The sequence below is a fragment of the Phaenicophaeus curvirostris genome, chromosome 6 (assembly GCF_032191515.1).
Source record: "Phaenicophaeus curvirostris isolate KB17595 chromosome 6, BPBGC_Pcur_1.0, whole genome shotgun sequence".
Taxonomy (NCBI): domain Eukaryota; kingdom Metazoa; phylum Chordata; class Aves; order Cuculiformes; family Cuculidae; genus Phaenicophaeus; species Phaenicophaeus curvirostris.
Window position 1 is genome coordinate 47,154,029 of NC_091397.1, and position 12,887 is coordinate 47,166,915.

The window sequence follows — 12,887 nt, forward strand, 5'->3', positions numbered from 1 at the left end:
TGTATTAGATTTAAGACCTAATAAAACCCTTCTGCAGAAGTCAGCTTATGTAAGGAAAGGAACATGAGACTTTCCTGAAGTAAAATTTCCTGGTTGCTCTTCTGTTTTGCAGAGTTGTCAGTCACACACGTAGAACTCAGGGTATGTTTTCTTCGTTCTTACTTTGACATCTGTAACACCTTGGTTTGGGGTTATGGATGGTAAGAGAGGCTCTTTGCCTGCCTACAGGTGTTGCTAGTGCAAAATTTGATCTTGATTAGTTGAAACTATCTTTAATGTCATATTTTCTGTACGTAAATACGTATTTTCCAAGGTTATAAACTCAACCCAAGTAAGCATTTTCATGATGAGAAATACTGAAGTTCATTGATACTAAATACTGTATATATGTTTCTTCTTTCAGTGGAAGTTACTGAGCTTTCTCATTAGACTTTCCTTGGAAGTGTTACACTGAATGAATTCTTGCTTTGGATGCAAAGAGTATGTCAGAGATGGAGTCGATCTGCAGCTATCTTTTTCAAGAATCTAGACTTGCTATCTCTAATTAGATGCTATATGGCAGAATTGATTCTGTAATCTACATTTGCATTAAAAACTGACTCCTAGAATTGCTCAGATAGCTTGTAATGTTCACAGTTTGTATCGTGTCATTTTCCAAGTTTGCAGATGTGAAGATTTTGTGCATCTGCAGCTGAAGACTTTTAGAGCACAGAAGCATTTGTAAGTGCAGGCTTAGAAAATTTTCAACGGATTCTTCTGGTAAGGAGATTACACATTCTCAGATGGCTATAGAATGCCAGATAGAAAGTCTGGATGATGGGCAACAGTAACATGGAATTGATAAGGTTTTAGCCAGTCAACAACACTCCCACAAGAAGCAACACTGATCTCGCCCTCTGTTCTAAAGGGAGAGTCAAATTAATTCCATCGCCGTCAGTGTAATTTGCCTTAAGTATTTTTAAGATCTGGATAAAGTAACTGCATTGCTGTACGTGTGTTCTTTTCATATATGTTCTTATTTTTCTCAGGAGGCTGAATTTTAGCGGAATGTTCATCTTAAATAGTACTTTTGTCAAGGAAATACTAAACTTAGGAATGTCAAAGCCAAAGATGTCTCCCTATAAATATAGCAGTAATTGTTGCTGGGAAGTGCTGGAGAATTCTATAGCTCCTGTGAAGAGCGAGTGATTGCTGTGAATAGCATTAACTAATCATCTTGCAGTATTACCTTGTGTCATCAAAAGAGTAGTTCATAGGGTGGAATGAAAATCAAACCCAAGCATGAACCGATAGTTAAGATTATTAACAGTATATAATGTAGAACTGAAAACTTTATAGGCTTTATTTTGCAAGTTGCCTAGTTAAGCTTCGCAAATTAATGTTGCTACTAAAAAAAAAATATGTCTCTGCTCAGTTATTTTGCTGTTGCTGCTTGTGCTCTGTTCTGTGCTGAAACTGAAATATGCTTTGGAAATGAGGACCATATCTTTATTAACCCATCATCCTCAGTTGTCTCCTGAAACAACTATAATATAGGTATCTCCAACAGTGCCTCAAAATTAATGGTGCCATGCATACAGTGCTTTTGTGATCATTACAGCATCTCCCAAAAGGTTCAAACTACAAAACTAGGCTAATCTTGTGGTTGGGACTTCGAATTATGAAATGTACAAAGACTTAGGATTGTTTGATGGTTCCTTTATAGCTTAGCGCAGAGGAGGAGACAGTTCAAACTACAAACTTGACAGAAAGAGGCAAGGAGAACAGCAGAGCATCACTTTTCTTCCCAGAATGTCAGCTAAAATAAGAAAAGTCAACGCTTACTGGTGTTAGTCAGATTCTGAAGAGCTCTTTTCTGCTGAATGTTAGCAAGCATGTATCTTCTTTACAACATAGACCAAGAACTTGAATACTTTTCTCAGTCTTTCAAACTAAGTTCTTAATTAGGCATGTGCTTCACATAATTTTGTTCTTCGTTCTTCTTCGGTCTGTTTAAAATTGTCTTGCCTTGAAGAGATGAGAAGGTTGATGGGGAATCTTGAGATAATGGAGCACAGTTCCCATACCTCAAGACAAGGTCAGTGTGAGGGCTGCAGGTTGGAGAAAAGGGATCCTTTCCTCCAGCACGGTCCTCTCACGTAGTACTGTATCCTATTCAGTCACTGTAACCAGCAGTGCACTATTCTTTCCGCTGCTGGAGATGGAAGAACTAGGGAGGGTAGTGGTATGCAAGACTAAAATGCAACCTCTACCCAGCACTCACTGTTCTTGCCTTCCTTCTGACTCCTTGCTCAGTTGCAGCCCCTAAAACTCCAGGATGCTGGCACAGGCAAAGGCAGCAGTACCCCTCATGTTTTCAGGGCTGTTCTACACCCCTATGAAACCTATAAATACTGTAACAGTACTGCTGTAGAAATACAATACTGCTGTGCTGCCTTTAAAACACAGTTTGAAATGTACCAGAAAGTAAGAGGGTTGTGTGGCTATTTTTTGCAGTACTTACTGTCTGCTAGTGCCTCTCTCCATTCTGGCCAAGTGCGAAACAGTTTTACAACGTTCAGGCTTGTGGCTAAAGGAGTAGAGCACTCTGAAGTGGATGAGTGGTATCAGAGCATAATACTGACTTCATATGGTTGCTAGACCATGCTGTTGTCTGGTGTGCTGCCACTTTGTCACTGTCTGAAGCTGTTTCTGATGTGTAGCCTTACTCATCATGCTTCTCCTTACGTATATATGTGTTCATATTGACATTTTAGCTTAATTTTGTTTGCAGGTTACCCAGTGGGAGGGGAAGTGAATGAGGTTTTTGTGGGTTTTTTTTTTTTAAAAGTCAAAGCGAGGTGCTGTAGTTAAGCTTCTAAATAGAATATAGGTTTCTGTGGTCAGAAGGTTATTTCTTATTCTCACTTATAGGTCTTTTTACAGTTAAAAATTAACGTACCTATAGTAATACTAATAATTTCTACTGTAAAGACGTGCATGGCTGTTTCTGCATGCTTTTCATTTGTAGCAAAAGTAGCAATTGGTTTTTGAAAGAAGGTATTAATAGAGTTGCATCTATCCAGAAAAATATTAGGAGAGAAGATTAAATTTTTACCTCTTAAGTGGTAGAAATACAGTGCTGTTATGTTGCCTTTCAATTTTGGTTGATGTTTCATCTTATTAAAGACTTAAGGGCATGCGACCAAAACAAAAGACAGTTGCTCACATCTTTCTGAGGAGAGTTGTGAAACTTGACGAGTTCAAAACAGCAGGAGAATGTCAGTATATATTATACTAGCCTATTACGTTATAACTAAATTTTTAATGCTCTAAAAATAAACATTAGTCATATTTTTGTAGCCTCTGTCAGTTTGAGTTATCATTTAAAAATTTGAAAGTCATCTATGTTAATAAATCTTTCTTGTTTCCTTTATTTAAATTCTAGGATAATAACATTGACTGGATTCTTAGTGTGTTTTAAGGCCGGTCCATAGCCGGCTGCATTGTATGCTTCCTGTGGAATACAGAACTCCCACTTTGTCTTGTGCCATGCTGCATGCTCTTGGCATTAAACAAATTAACAATAGACTTTGCTATATTAAGATAAGAGGCTAATTTAACATGTGCAGCTTTCATAAATGACATCATAGTTGACAGTTCAGAGCTGGATAATTATTAATATTTAAAAATCTAGTCAAATGGGAGTAGTTGCAGGCTTATTAGAAATAAATGTTCACACTGTTGTTTGATACAAAGATTTCTAGGTCAGAATAACTGATGTTTATGTGAATTTTCTTACATAACCATGACTAATTACTTTTGAAAGTCCACAGTTTTGTCAATTAATGTATCCTATATAACTGCTTATTTATCACGTAAGAGAGTGTTCCTGAAAATACTGCACTCTATACTTACTTTTAATGTTACTTGACTGATGCTGTGATAGTTCAGAGAGTGGCAACATGCAAATTTGCTGACAACTGGACTTGAATTTCAATTCTTTTTGTTCTTTCACTATGTAGATGAAGAAATCTGCTCATGACCTCTCTGTGATTGTACTTCAGATATTAGACTTGTTGTACTGGTTGAACAAGTAGGAACTTGATGGCTCCTACAGTGATACTATTCTCTTGAAATGAATTAGCTCAAAGTAAACCTGTGATATTTCGGGAGTCCTAGATACCTGTAAGAATTTATGAAATTTATGTTAGAGGTGGTGCATGTTACTGACATAAGTGCATACTCACCCAAATTAGACAAAATGAAAGATACACATAAGCTTTCTAATCTGGTATACTAACTATCTTTTGAAGTATTTCATGGTGGATTGCTGATCTAACCTGTTGTTTGTTATGGTATTCCATTTAGTCAGCTGAACTTTTACTTAAATAATGAATATAATCTTTAATACTTCAGCTAATGAATTTCACACTGTTATCTAAATTCTAATCAGAGTGTCTATTAGGAGAGTTGGGCTTATGCATGTTGCTTATTTTAGAAGTGATGTTCACCCAGCCTTTTCTAAGCCTAAACTTCTTCTACAAAACTTTAAATTATCAATACCTGTAGACTTGTTAGTTTGGCTTTTGAACATTCGTGAAAGAGTTGGAGTTTGGTAGCTGCAGTTACACTCACAGAACTTTCATGCCTACTCTGAGTAATCAATGGACTTTATACTTGTTGAAAGGTTTTGCTATCTGAAATTTGAGGAGTTGGAAAAATTACGTGCCATGAAAATGAAAAAATTACGTGCCATAAAAAAAAATGATAGTTGTCTTGATGGTAGTCCATCAGTGGTGGTTGATGGTATATAGGCAACGTGGAAGACTTGAACTGAAGGTATGCATGGGAGAGCTTTTGTTCTACAAGAAATTTTCTGCAGCAGAGTGTGTACGAACTTTGAAGATAAAACTTCATCTACGTAGATTCTGTGTTGTGTAGATTCTTATTGATAGAAAGAAAGAAATATGTCAAGGCTATTAGATTGATAATGAGAACAAATAGACTGGTGTCCTTCATTGCATATAATTATGTCACCTCTCAGTGTTACATGAAATAGAGCAGCAGCAGATGTACTGGGTCGCTATCCTATCTCAGAATGGCAGTCTTGCATCGATTCTTCCACGACCTTAATTCTGCTTAAGTGATATTCTGTGTGGAGTAAATAATTGGTAGATAGACTACATTTAAAAATTAGCTTTAAGAAGGAATGCAGAAAATGACAGGTGAATGTCAGAGTGATAAACCTTTTAACGTTAACCAAAAAAATACCCCAACCCTGCAATCCAAACTGTAGCATTTCATCCATGTGTATGTACTGGCTGTGGAAATGAACAATATACAGTGGTTAGTGACTGAGAGCTTAGTAGTTTACTTTAAGTCACCATAGATTGAAAGGACCATTGTACTTGTATACTAAGTAAGATGCTGAAGTTTAATTACTTTCTAGGTCTTAGAAAACAGGTGACAAGGTATACCTAAAACTTAAGTTCTTGATTTTTCTCCCCCCTTCTTCCCCCTACCCACCACTTTCCTCTGTTTCTTTCTAGGTTTAACTATAGATCAACACATCATCTTGCATCCCATGGGTTTTATGAATTTTTAAATTGGTTTGATGAAAGAGCATGGTATCCCCTGGGAAGAATAGTAGGTGGAACTGTAAGTATTGTAACAATAACTTAAAGATGACTTTGCAGTAAGTTTTTTGAACTTCCAGTACAAATTGAACATTGATGAAAGGAAAATCTTAGTAAAATATGCTTTTAATTGTCAAATTGCTGCAGAGGGAATAGGAAGATGTTTTTAATTTTTAGGTGCAGGAACTAAGTCAACACGCTTTAGTCTTTTTTTCAGTAGCATACTGTGAATGAGAAATACAAAACTGAGTTTTACTTCCTTACATATGAACTTCTGATAATAATAAATAAGGGAATTATGTCTCCTGTAATTGTGGTATATATGGAATGAAAAAAAAAAGTAAAAATAATAGTTATGTAAATCTCTTAAGGCACAAGTTTTAATCTAGTAGTATAGGTTGAGTGGACTTTGTGTGTATGGAAAAAGTTAGAATTTGATTGGGAAAAGACCTTTTGAAATTTAATCAGCCTAACACCTATATGAAGCATTAGGAGTAGGTAAGATGGTGTCAATGCAAGTTACAAGAAGTGAAAGGTATACAAAACAGTATTATCAAATTGGAACACAAATATTGTTTGTTAGTAGAATTGCGTAAGTAGCACTAACATAGCTTTGCATTACTGAAAGTGGGAAGGTTCATTAAAACTTTGCAATTATAAGACGTACTGTTGAAATGCATTTACGAAGTTTTTTGTAAGGGATAGATCACCATTCATTTTAGTGTCTTAGAGACACTTGGGAATCTTTTTATGTAATGTGCGTATGTGTGTTTTCCATACCTGTCTTCTATGAAGTAAACACCCTTAGGAAGTAAATAAAAATGTTGATTGCAAAAATTATTTTGTAAGTCACATGGTATATTATGCTTTAATAGTTTTATTTTGAAAACCAGTTCTCAAGGGTATATTCAGGGGAGCGTTCTGTCATCTGTTGATTGAATTTAGTACTATGCCCTTTGTAAGCTTTTGAAAGAAATTAAGGCAGGTGGAGTCCATATTAACTTTCCTAGTACATACTGATTTTTCTAATGTTGATAAATGTGGAAGGGTAGAATTCCTATTAAGAATATTTTAATGTTCTCCAATATTCTATGATGGGCTTAATAGATTTGCGTAAGTCTATGTTACCTTTCCTGGAGGACATCTTAATTCAATTTTATAGGACTTTATTTTAATCCTTCATATCCAAAGGTGTCTGCAGATGTCTTGCAAATACATAATACTCAACTGACTTGTCAGCTTTTCAGCTTAAAAAAAACAAAAAAAAAATGTTGTTGATGCACGTTTTCTTTCTCTGTGGGTAGCAAGAAGGGAAAGAGTGGTATGGTATATTTTGGAGGAATGTAGAAAGGGCTGAGAAATGTTGTTGGGTTTCTTGTTGTTTTAGGGGTTTGGGTTGTTGTTTTTCTTAAATGTGTTAGCTGGTCTGAAATTGTCTTGCTAGCTTCGGCTTCTGCTTCCATACCTTAACGACAAATTCTTCTCATTGTACGATAAATGTCAGGCAAGATAGGATATTATCTATATGCTGCTTATTCATTTACAAAGTGGATTATATGTAATTGTTAGCATTTGGGTAAAATTTGAAATAACCTCTGGTATTCAGCAATGTTGTCAAAACATTGTAAAAGTATTATTAAAATAATTCCATGAGCTTTACCTGCTCACTGCCAAAATTAGCTTAAGAAATGACTGTTTCATTGCAAATTACATGCAAATAAGCCTACCATGACAATTTTCTGCAATAACCTCATGGGTTTTCTTTTTTTTTCCTCCTCCCCCCTCCTTTTAGGTATACCCAGGATTGATGGTGACAGCAGGCCTTATACATTGGATTTTAAATATGCTCAACGTGACAGTCCATATAAGAGATGTGTGTGTGTTCCTAGCACCAGTTTTTAGCGGCCTTACAGCTATTTCTACTTTCCTGCTCACCAGAGAACTGTGGAACCAGGGAGCAGGGCTTTTAGCTGCCTGTTTTATTGCCATAGTTCCAGGTTACATATCCCGATCAGTAGCAGGATCATTTGACAATGAAGGCATAGCTATTTTTGCACTGCAGTTCACATACTATTTATGGGTAAGTAATTGCTGAATCTTTCACTTTGGAAAGGGTTTTTGGTTCCTCCTCCAACCGAATGACTGATTTTTCTTAGAATCCATTGAATTCTTATTTCCCTCCCTCTCATCCCTCTTCCCCTTGGCTCTTGATCAGGCAAGTGCTGAGAAGTCACATGATCTGAACCACTCCATAATCACGCTCTTTAGTTTGCTCTGTAAAATACTGTTCAGCTGAAGTATGTGTGTCCTATAGTAGTAGTAGTAACAATGATAAGTCTATAAATCTGAAGCAAACAGAAGGGTTGTTTCCTGTGTTTCACTCTGGAAATATTAGTATTATGTGAGCATCAAACTTCAGCCTCCTTATTTAGCTGGTGCAAAGCAGTAGAAAAGTGCAGTAGAAAAGTAGTATGAAGTGCTTTGAATTCTCTTGTGGGGAAGGTGTTGACTATATGGAGGGTCTAGACTTTGACTTAAGCATAAAAATTAAATATGCTAAGCTGTACAGAGCAAGATATTAGTATTCTTTGGATGTCTTTTAATTCACCTGCGTGCTAGTGCAGCTTGCCTATCACTCCTTATTCTGTATGTAGAATTGCATCTGTAATGCAGTTTTGTGTGGAGGAGTTCAGGCAAGCTGCAGTTTTTCTGAACAGTGGTGTTTTGAAAATACCACAAACAGCAGAACTATACTGTTAATTCAGTGTTGACACTGTGTGTGTTCTTTGAATGCATATACTTCTTGTTTTGAGTGTCTGCATATATGTATTACAGCTTTTCGCATGATTTTTTTCAATAGTTTCAAGCAGATGCATACTCACAAGTTTTATAGCTGTAGAATATTTCAAACTTGGGATATTGTTGGTAGCAGTATAACGGAAGGGAATTCAAGTTTTTCCATGACTTGAGTGCTGTTACTTACATTTGGGTCTTTTTTATATCTGGACTTAGAATAAACTGCACCTGTGAAGGTGCAGTGTGTTTGATAACAATAATAGGATCAGCCTACTTTATGACAACTGAGACACGATGGCAGTTATGTGTTCCTGTGGAACTTATATTTAACTGAACTGCATAGTGCAATAATATTTGCGTAAGATCTTGTAGAATTATGTGTGAATCAAATATATTTTATAAATAACTTTATTTATGTCAGTTTTTCATTCCTGTTTTCCCACGCCACAATTGCCGCCATCGGTTTTTTTACAGAGTTGTACTTCTGGGCCAGTTTATGGATCCCACTAAACCTGTAGTAGTAGCTGGATGCTCCCATTTACCTTAAGGGAGTTTTTCAAAATTACAGAATAGCTTTTCTATCTATAATTGCAGAGTTGATGCCAGCCAAAGCCGTGGTTAATCTACACTTCAAATTATAAAGTGGTGTTATATTTCAGAGAAAGTAGCACAGAGGCATTGCACAGATCATGAAGCAGAAAGTTGCATTGCATCCTGCTTCTGCTTTAACCAGAGAGATAGCTATAAGCTGTTTTGTTTATGAATGAATGAATTACACATGAAGTTTGGTTTTATGGACATCAGTTCAGAGGCATACAAATATAACTTAATATGTGCTAACAAAAGCTTCTTAACAGTTGTTTTGGAATGAAATTTTAGACTATTGTCCAGTATTTGTCATTCATAAATACTTGGTTATTTTTAAAGGTGAAATCTGTGAAAACTGGCTCAGTCTTTTGGACAATCTGCTGCTGTCTATCCTACTTTTACATGGTAAGCCTTTTATCTATATAATATCTGAACTATTTCAGTAGGGCTTACATAATCTGTATGTTGATGAAGATGATTCTGATCTTTGGAGCCATGATATAAAATTGTTGCTTAATAGTACTATTAAAACTTGAAATATATGAGAAAAACACATAGCAGATATTTTGAAATTTAAAATATTTAAGTAAACACAAGGGAAAAAAATGAAAATCTGTGAAGTATAACAACTGTGCTGTGAATAAGTACTCTGATTCAGTGGGAATTTTCGTTTGGTGCAGGTAAAGTAAGGTAGAATCTTGATGTTCATGTGTCTGTGTGTAATTATTACTAAAATGCAATAATAGTAGTAAGTAACTTTGTCCATAAATTTTAAATTTATGTAACTTTGAAAGCTCTAATTTTATGACATAATTATAGTCAAAGAAAAGCACCAGAGCTGCTGAATGAATTCAGTGTTGGATTAAATGATCCTAAAGTCTCGTTTCATTCTTGATCTGTGAAAATGGAGGCTATTGCAGAGATGTTCCTGAGGGCTAACAGGGGTAAAAACAGTAGTAAATTTGAGGGTATCAAACTCATAGCAAAATGGAGGGAATTGGTTTCCCCTCCTTCTCTTCTGAAACCTTAGACTTGAAGAGTTTTCCTGTACCAATCAGTCCAAGGTTCTTTTTTTCCCCAACTGATAATTTTTTTGTGTGTGTCTGTGGCTATATGAAAAATAAATTGGCCTCAAAATAGCTAGTGGTGGGACAGGCAGGCTAATTGCTTGTTGTCAGTTAAGATTGTGGTCTGTAATATTACTTTTCTACAGTCAGGTATCTACGCTTAGGAGCTTATGAACTGTTTTGCATGCCTTAACCTCTGAATTAACTTTGTACCTTAAATTATCTGGATACTGCCTAGATATCCTTCATTGGGTTTTCTGGGAGATTTTTGCTGTTAATATAGCAAATAAAAGCCCTGTATATGTTGCCTAAGAGGATAGCTATCTCCTTTTAAGAGTACATTTATTTCCTCTTCTCTTTCTCCTCCTTTTTGCCAAGGTATGAAATAAACAGCCACTTGTTTATGCATACCATTAGTGTTTATATGGCATTACAGTGTATGTTTGGTACAGACTTATGTGAAATACAAAATCAAGCAAGCAAGTTTTTGAGTTGTTTTATTTATATACTATAGCCTTTTTCATACTTTGCCAATTTATTGGCAAGTTCCTCTAGAAGTGCACTTCATAAATACACACATAACAAATAAAATACTTCTAAAATTTTACTGCTGAAAATTCACACAATAAGAAATTCTTCTGATCTTATTCTGACTAATATATTGGCCTGTGGAATTGCATGGGGGGGTGTTCTAGAGTATACATGGTGATAGAACTTACAGAATCAGTGTCATCATCATGACATTCAATCCTTGAATGTAAATTAATGTTTTTACTCTTATTTTCTGTTCAAGTGCTGTTAGTTAGTGATGGGTTAAGATTTGTCCCTAGCTTAGCCTTAGTGATTAATGGAGTCTTATTGCTTACAGGGTGTACCTGTTTCATCCCTGGTGGTGGCTTTCTGTATATTGTGTTTCTCTTTGGAAAAGAGTTTGGTTAAGCAAAAGATCTAGAAGGGCATCTTAGGTAAATTGTTAGGACAAAGAATAATTGTACTATTCCTTATATGGTATTAATTTGTCTTTCTCTGGTGGAATTATTTATGTTTTCGGTGTAGGTTGAAAATTAAATGACAGTTTCAGGGTAATTAGAGTTGGTCCTTGCTTGGGGAGTTTGGGGAACATCTCCTTGAAAGAGGAATGGCTATTGCACAGACTGACGGAAATCTTTGGTAACTAAATCTGCTTAAAATACATACCTAACTCACTGTGGTAATTTGACTCATAGCTTTGCTTTGGAGAAGGAGAAGGTTTTTCCTTGCATTTGTATTGTTAGCATTTATTTTGCTTCAGCAACTTCTGCTTTGAGTAGCCTTTTTTATTAGAAGGTAAAATGAAACAAAGATTTACCTTGAAACTATCCTTGTAGCAGTAATACAATGTTTCCACTCTTTTTGCCAGAATAAGAGAATTTGCCTTTGCTTTGAAAACTTTCAAAGTGCATTTTCAGTTCAGTACAGTCTTAAGTGCTTAGATTTGGTTTGATATTTTTATAATTAGAACTGTAAGTCTCGGGTCCATACAAACTTCTGCTACCTGCATCAGTCTCCGGTCCATACAAACTTCTGCTACCTGCATCGTTCAAACCTTTCCCTAAACATATGACAGTGACCTGATTGCACGTTTGTTCTTATTCTGTTCCATCTTACTCTTCTATTTACTCTTATCTCTTCATATAATACTTTCTCTCAATAAACTCACTCATCTCTGTAATGCATGATACTTCGTGTTAGTGATTTGGCAGTAGGACCATGATAATATGAAAAAAGTTTCTTGAAAATTTAGAAGATTTCTATTCTCCTATTTTCACATTCTCTGAATCACTTAACCCAAATTTTGAAATGCTGGGGTTTGTAGTATCGGTAGCAAAAAAACAGTACTTGGCCTTGTCCTTATTTCAGCATCTGTTCTATCGAACATAGTCGTTTGGGTTTCTTTTTGGATTCTAAGGCTTTAAATATATCTACATGAATCTAAGCCCTAAAGTACAACTAAAGTCTAAACCACATTAACTAGTGCATTCTAAAAGTGAAGATCCAGGGTAGGCATGGTACATATGGAAGAAGCCTAGACTGTAATTTGACAAGAGGACATGTGTTAAAATACAGATTGTCTAGTCAACATTAGCCCTTCTGGATATGTTAGCAGTTCGGATAATGCATTGTAACGATAGCTCATTACACCTTTATCTAAACCAGCAATCAGTGATATATTGACAGCATCTTAGCATTTCAATTCTAAGTGCAACATATCAGTGCTTCTCAAGTGCTGCTGTTATTACAGGTTAACAACATCTGTGATACAGTTGTATACCATTCCACAGTGTTAAGCCCTGCTTACCTGTGCATCCACCCTCTTCTTTTTGTTTCTTACCTTGCACTGCGACCTGCATTGACTGCATTTGCCAGCAGTGTGCCCAGGTAGCCAAGAAGGCCAATGGCATCTTGGCTTGTATCAGAAACGGCGTGACCAGCAGGTCCAGGGAGGTTATCCTCCCTCTGTACTCGGCACTGGTGAGACCGCTCCTCGAATACTGTGTTCAGTTCTGGGCCCCTCACCACAAGAAGGATGTTGAGGCTCTGGAGAGAGTCCAGAGAAGAGCAACAAAGCTGGTGAAAGGGCTGGAGAACAGGCCTTATGAGGAGCGGCTGAGAGAGCTGGGGTTGTTTAGCCTGGAGAAGAGGAGGCTGAGGGGTGACCTCATTGCTCTCTACAACTACCTGAAAGGACGTTGTAGAGAGGAGGGTGCTGGCCTCTTCTCCCAAGTGACAGGGGACAGGACAAGAGGGAATGGCCTCAAGCTCCGACAGGGGAGGTTTA

The 12,887-nt window shown here is 36.4% G+C and overlaps 1 protein-coding gene across 2 annotated transcripts in view; it reads left to right on the top strand.

The window, feature by feature from the left end:
- Positions 1-12,887, top strand: part of STT3B (STT3 oligosaccharyltransferase complex catalytic subunit B) — a 53,506-nt gene that overhangs the window by 15,576 nt on the left and 25,043 nt on the right. For both annotated transcript variants that reach the window (XM_069860080.1, XM_069860081.1), the window contains exons 2-4: positions 5,532-5,640; positions 7,411-7,698; positions 9,342-9,407. In XM_069860080.1, the coding sequence (XP_069716181.1) occupies positions 5,532-5,640; positions 7,411-7,698; positions 9,342-9,407 (463 nt within the window). The remainder of the gene's footprint in view (positions 1-5,531; positions 5,641-7,410; positions 7,699-9,341; positions 9,408-12,887) is intronic.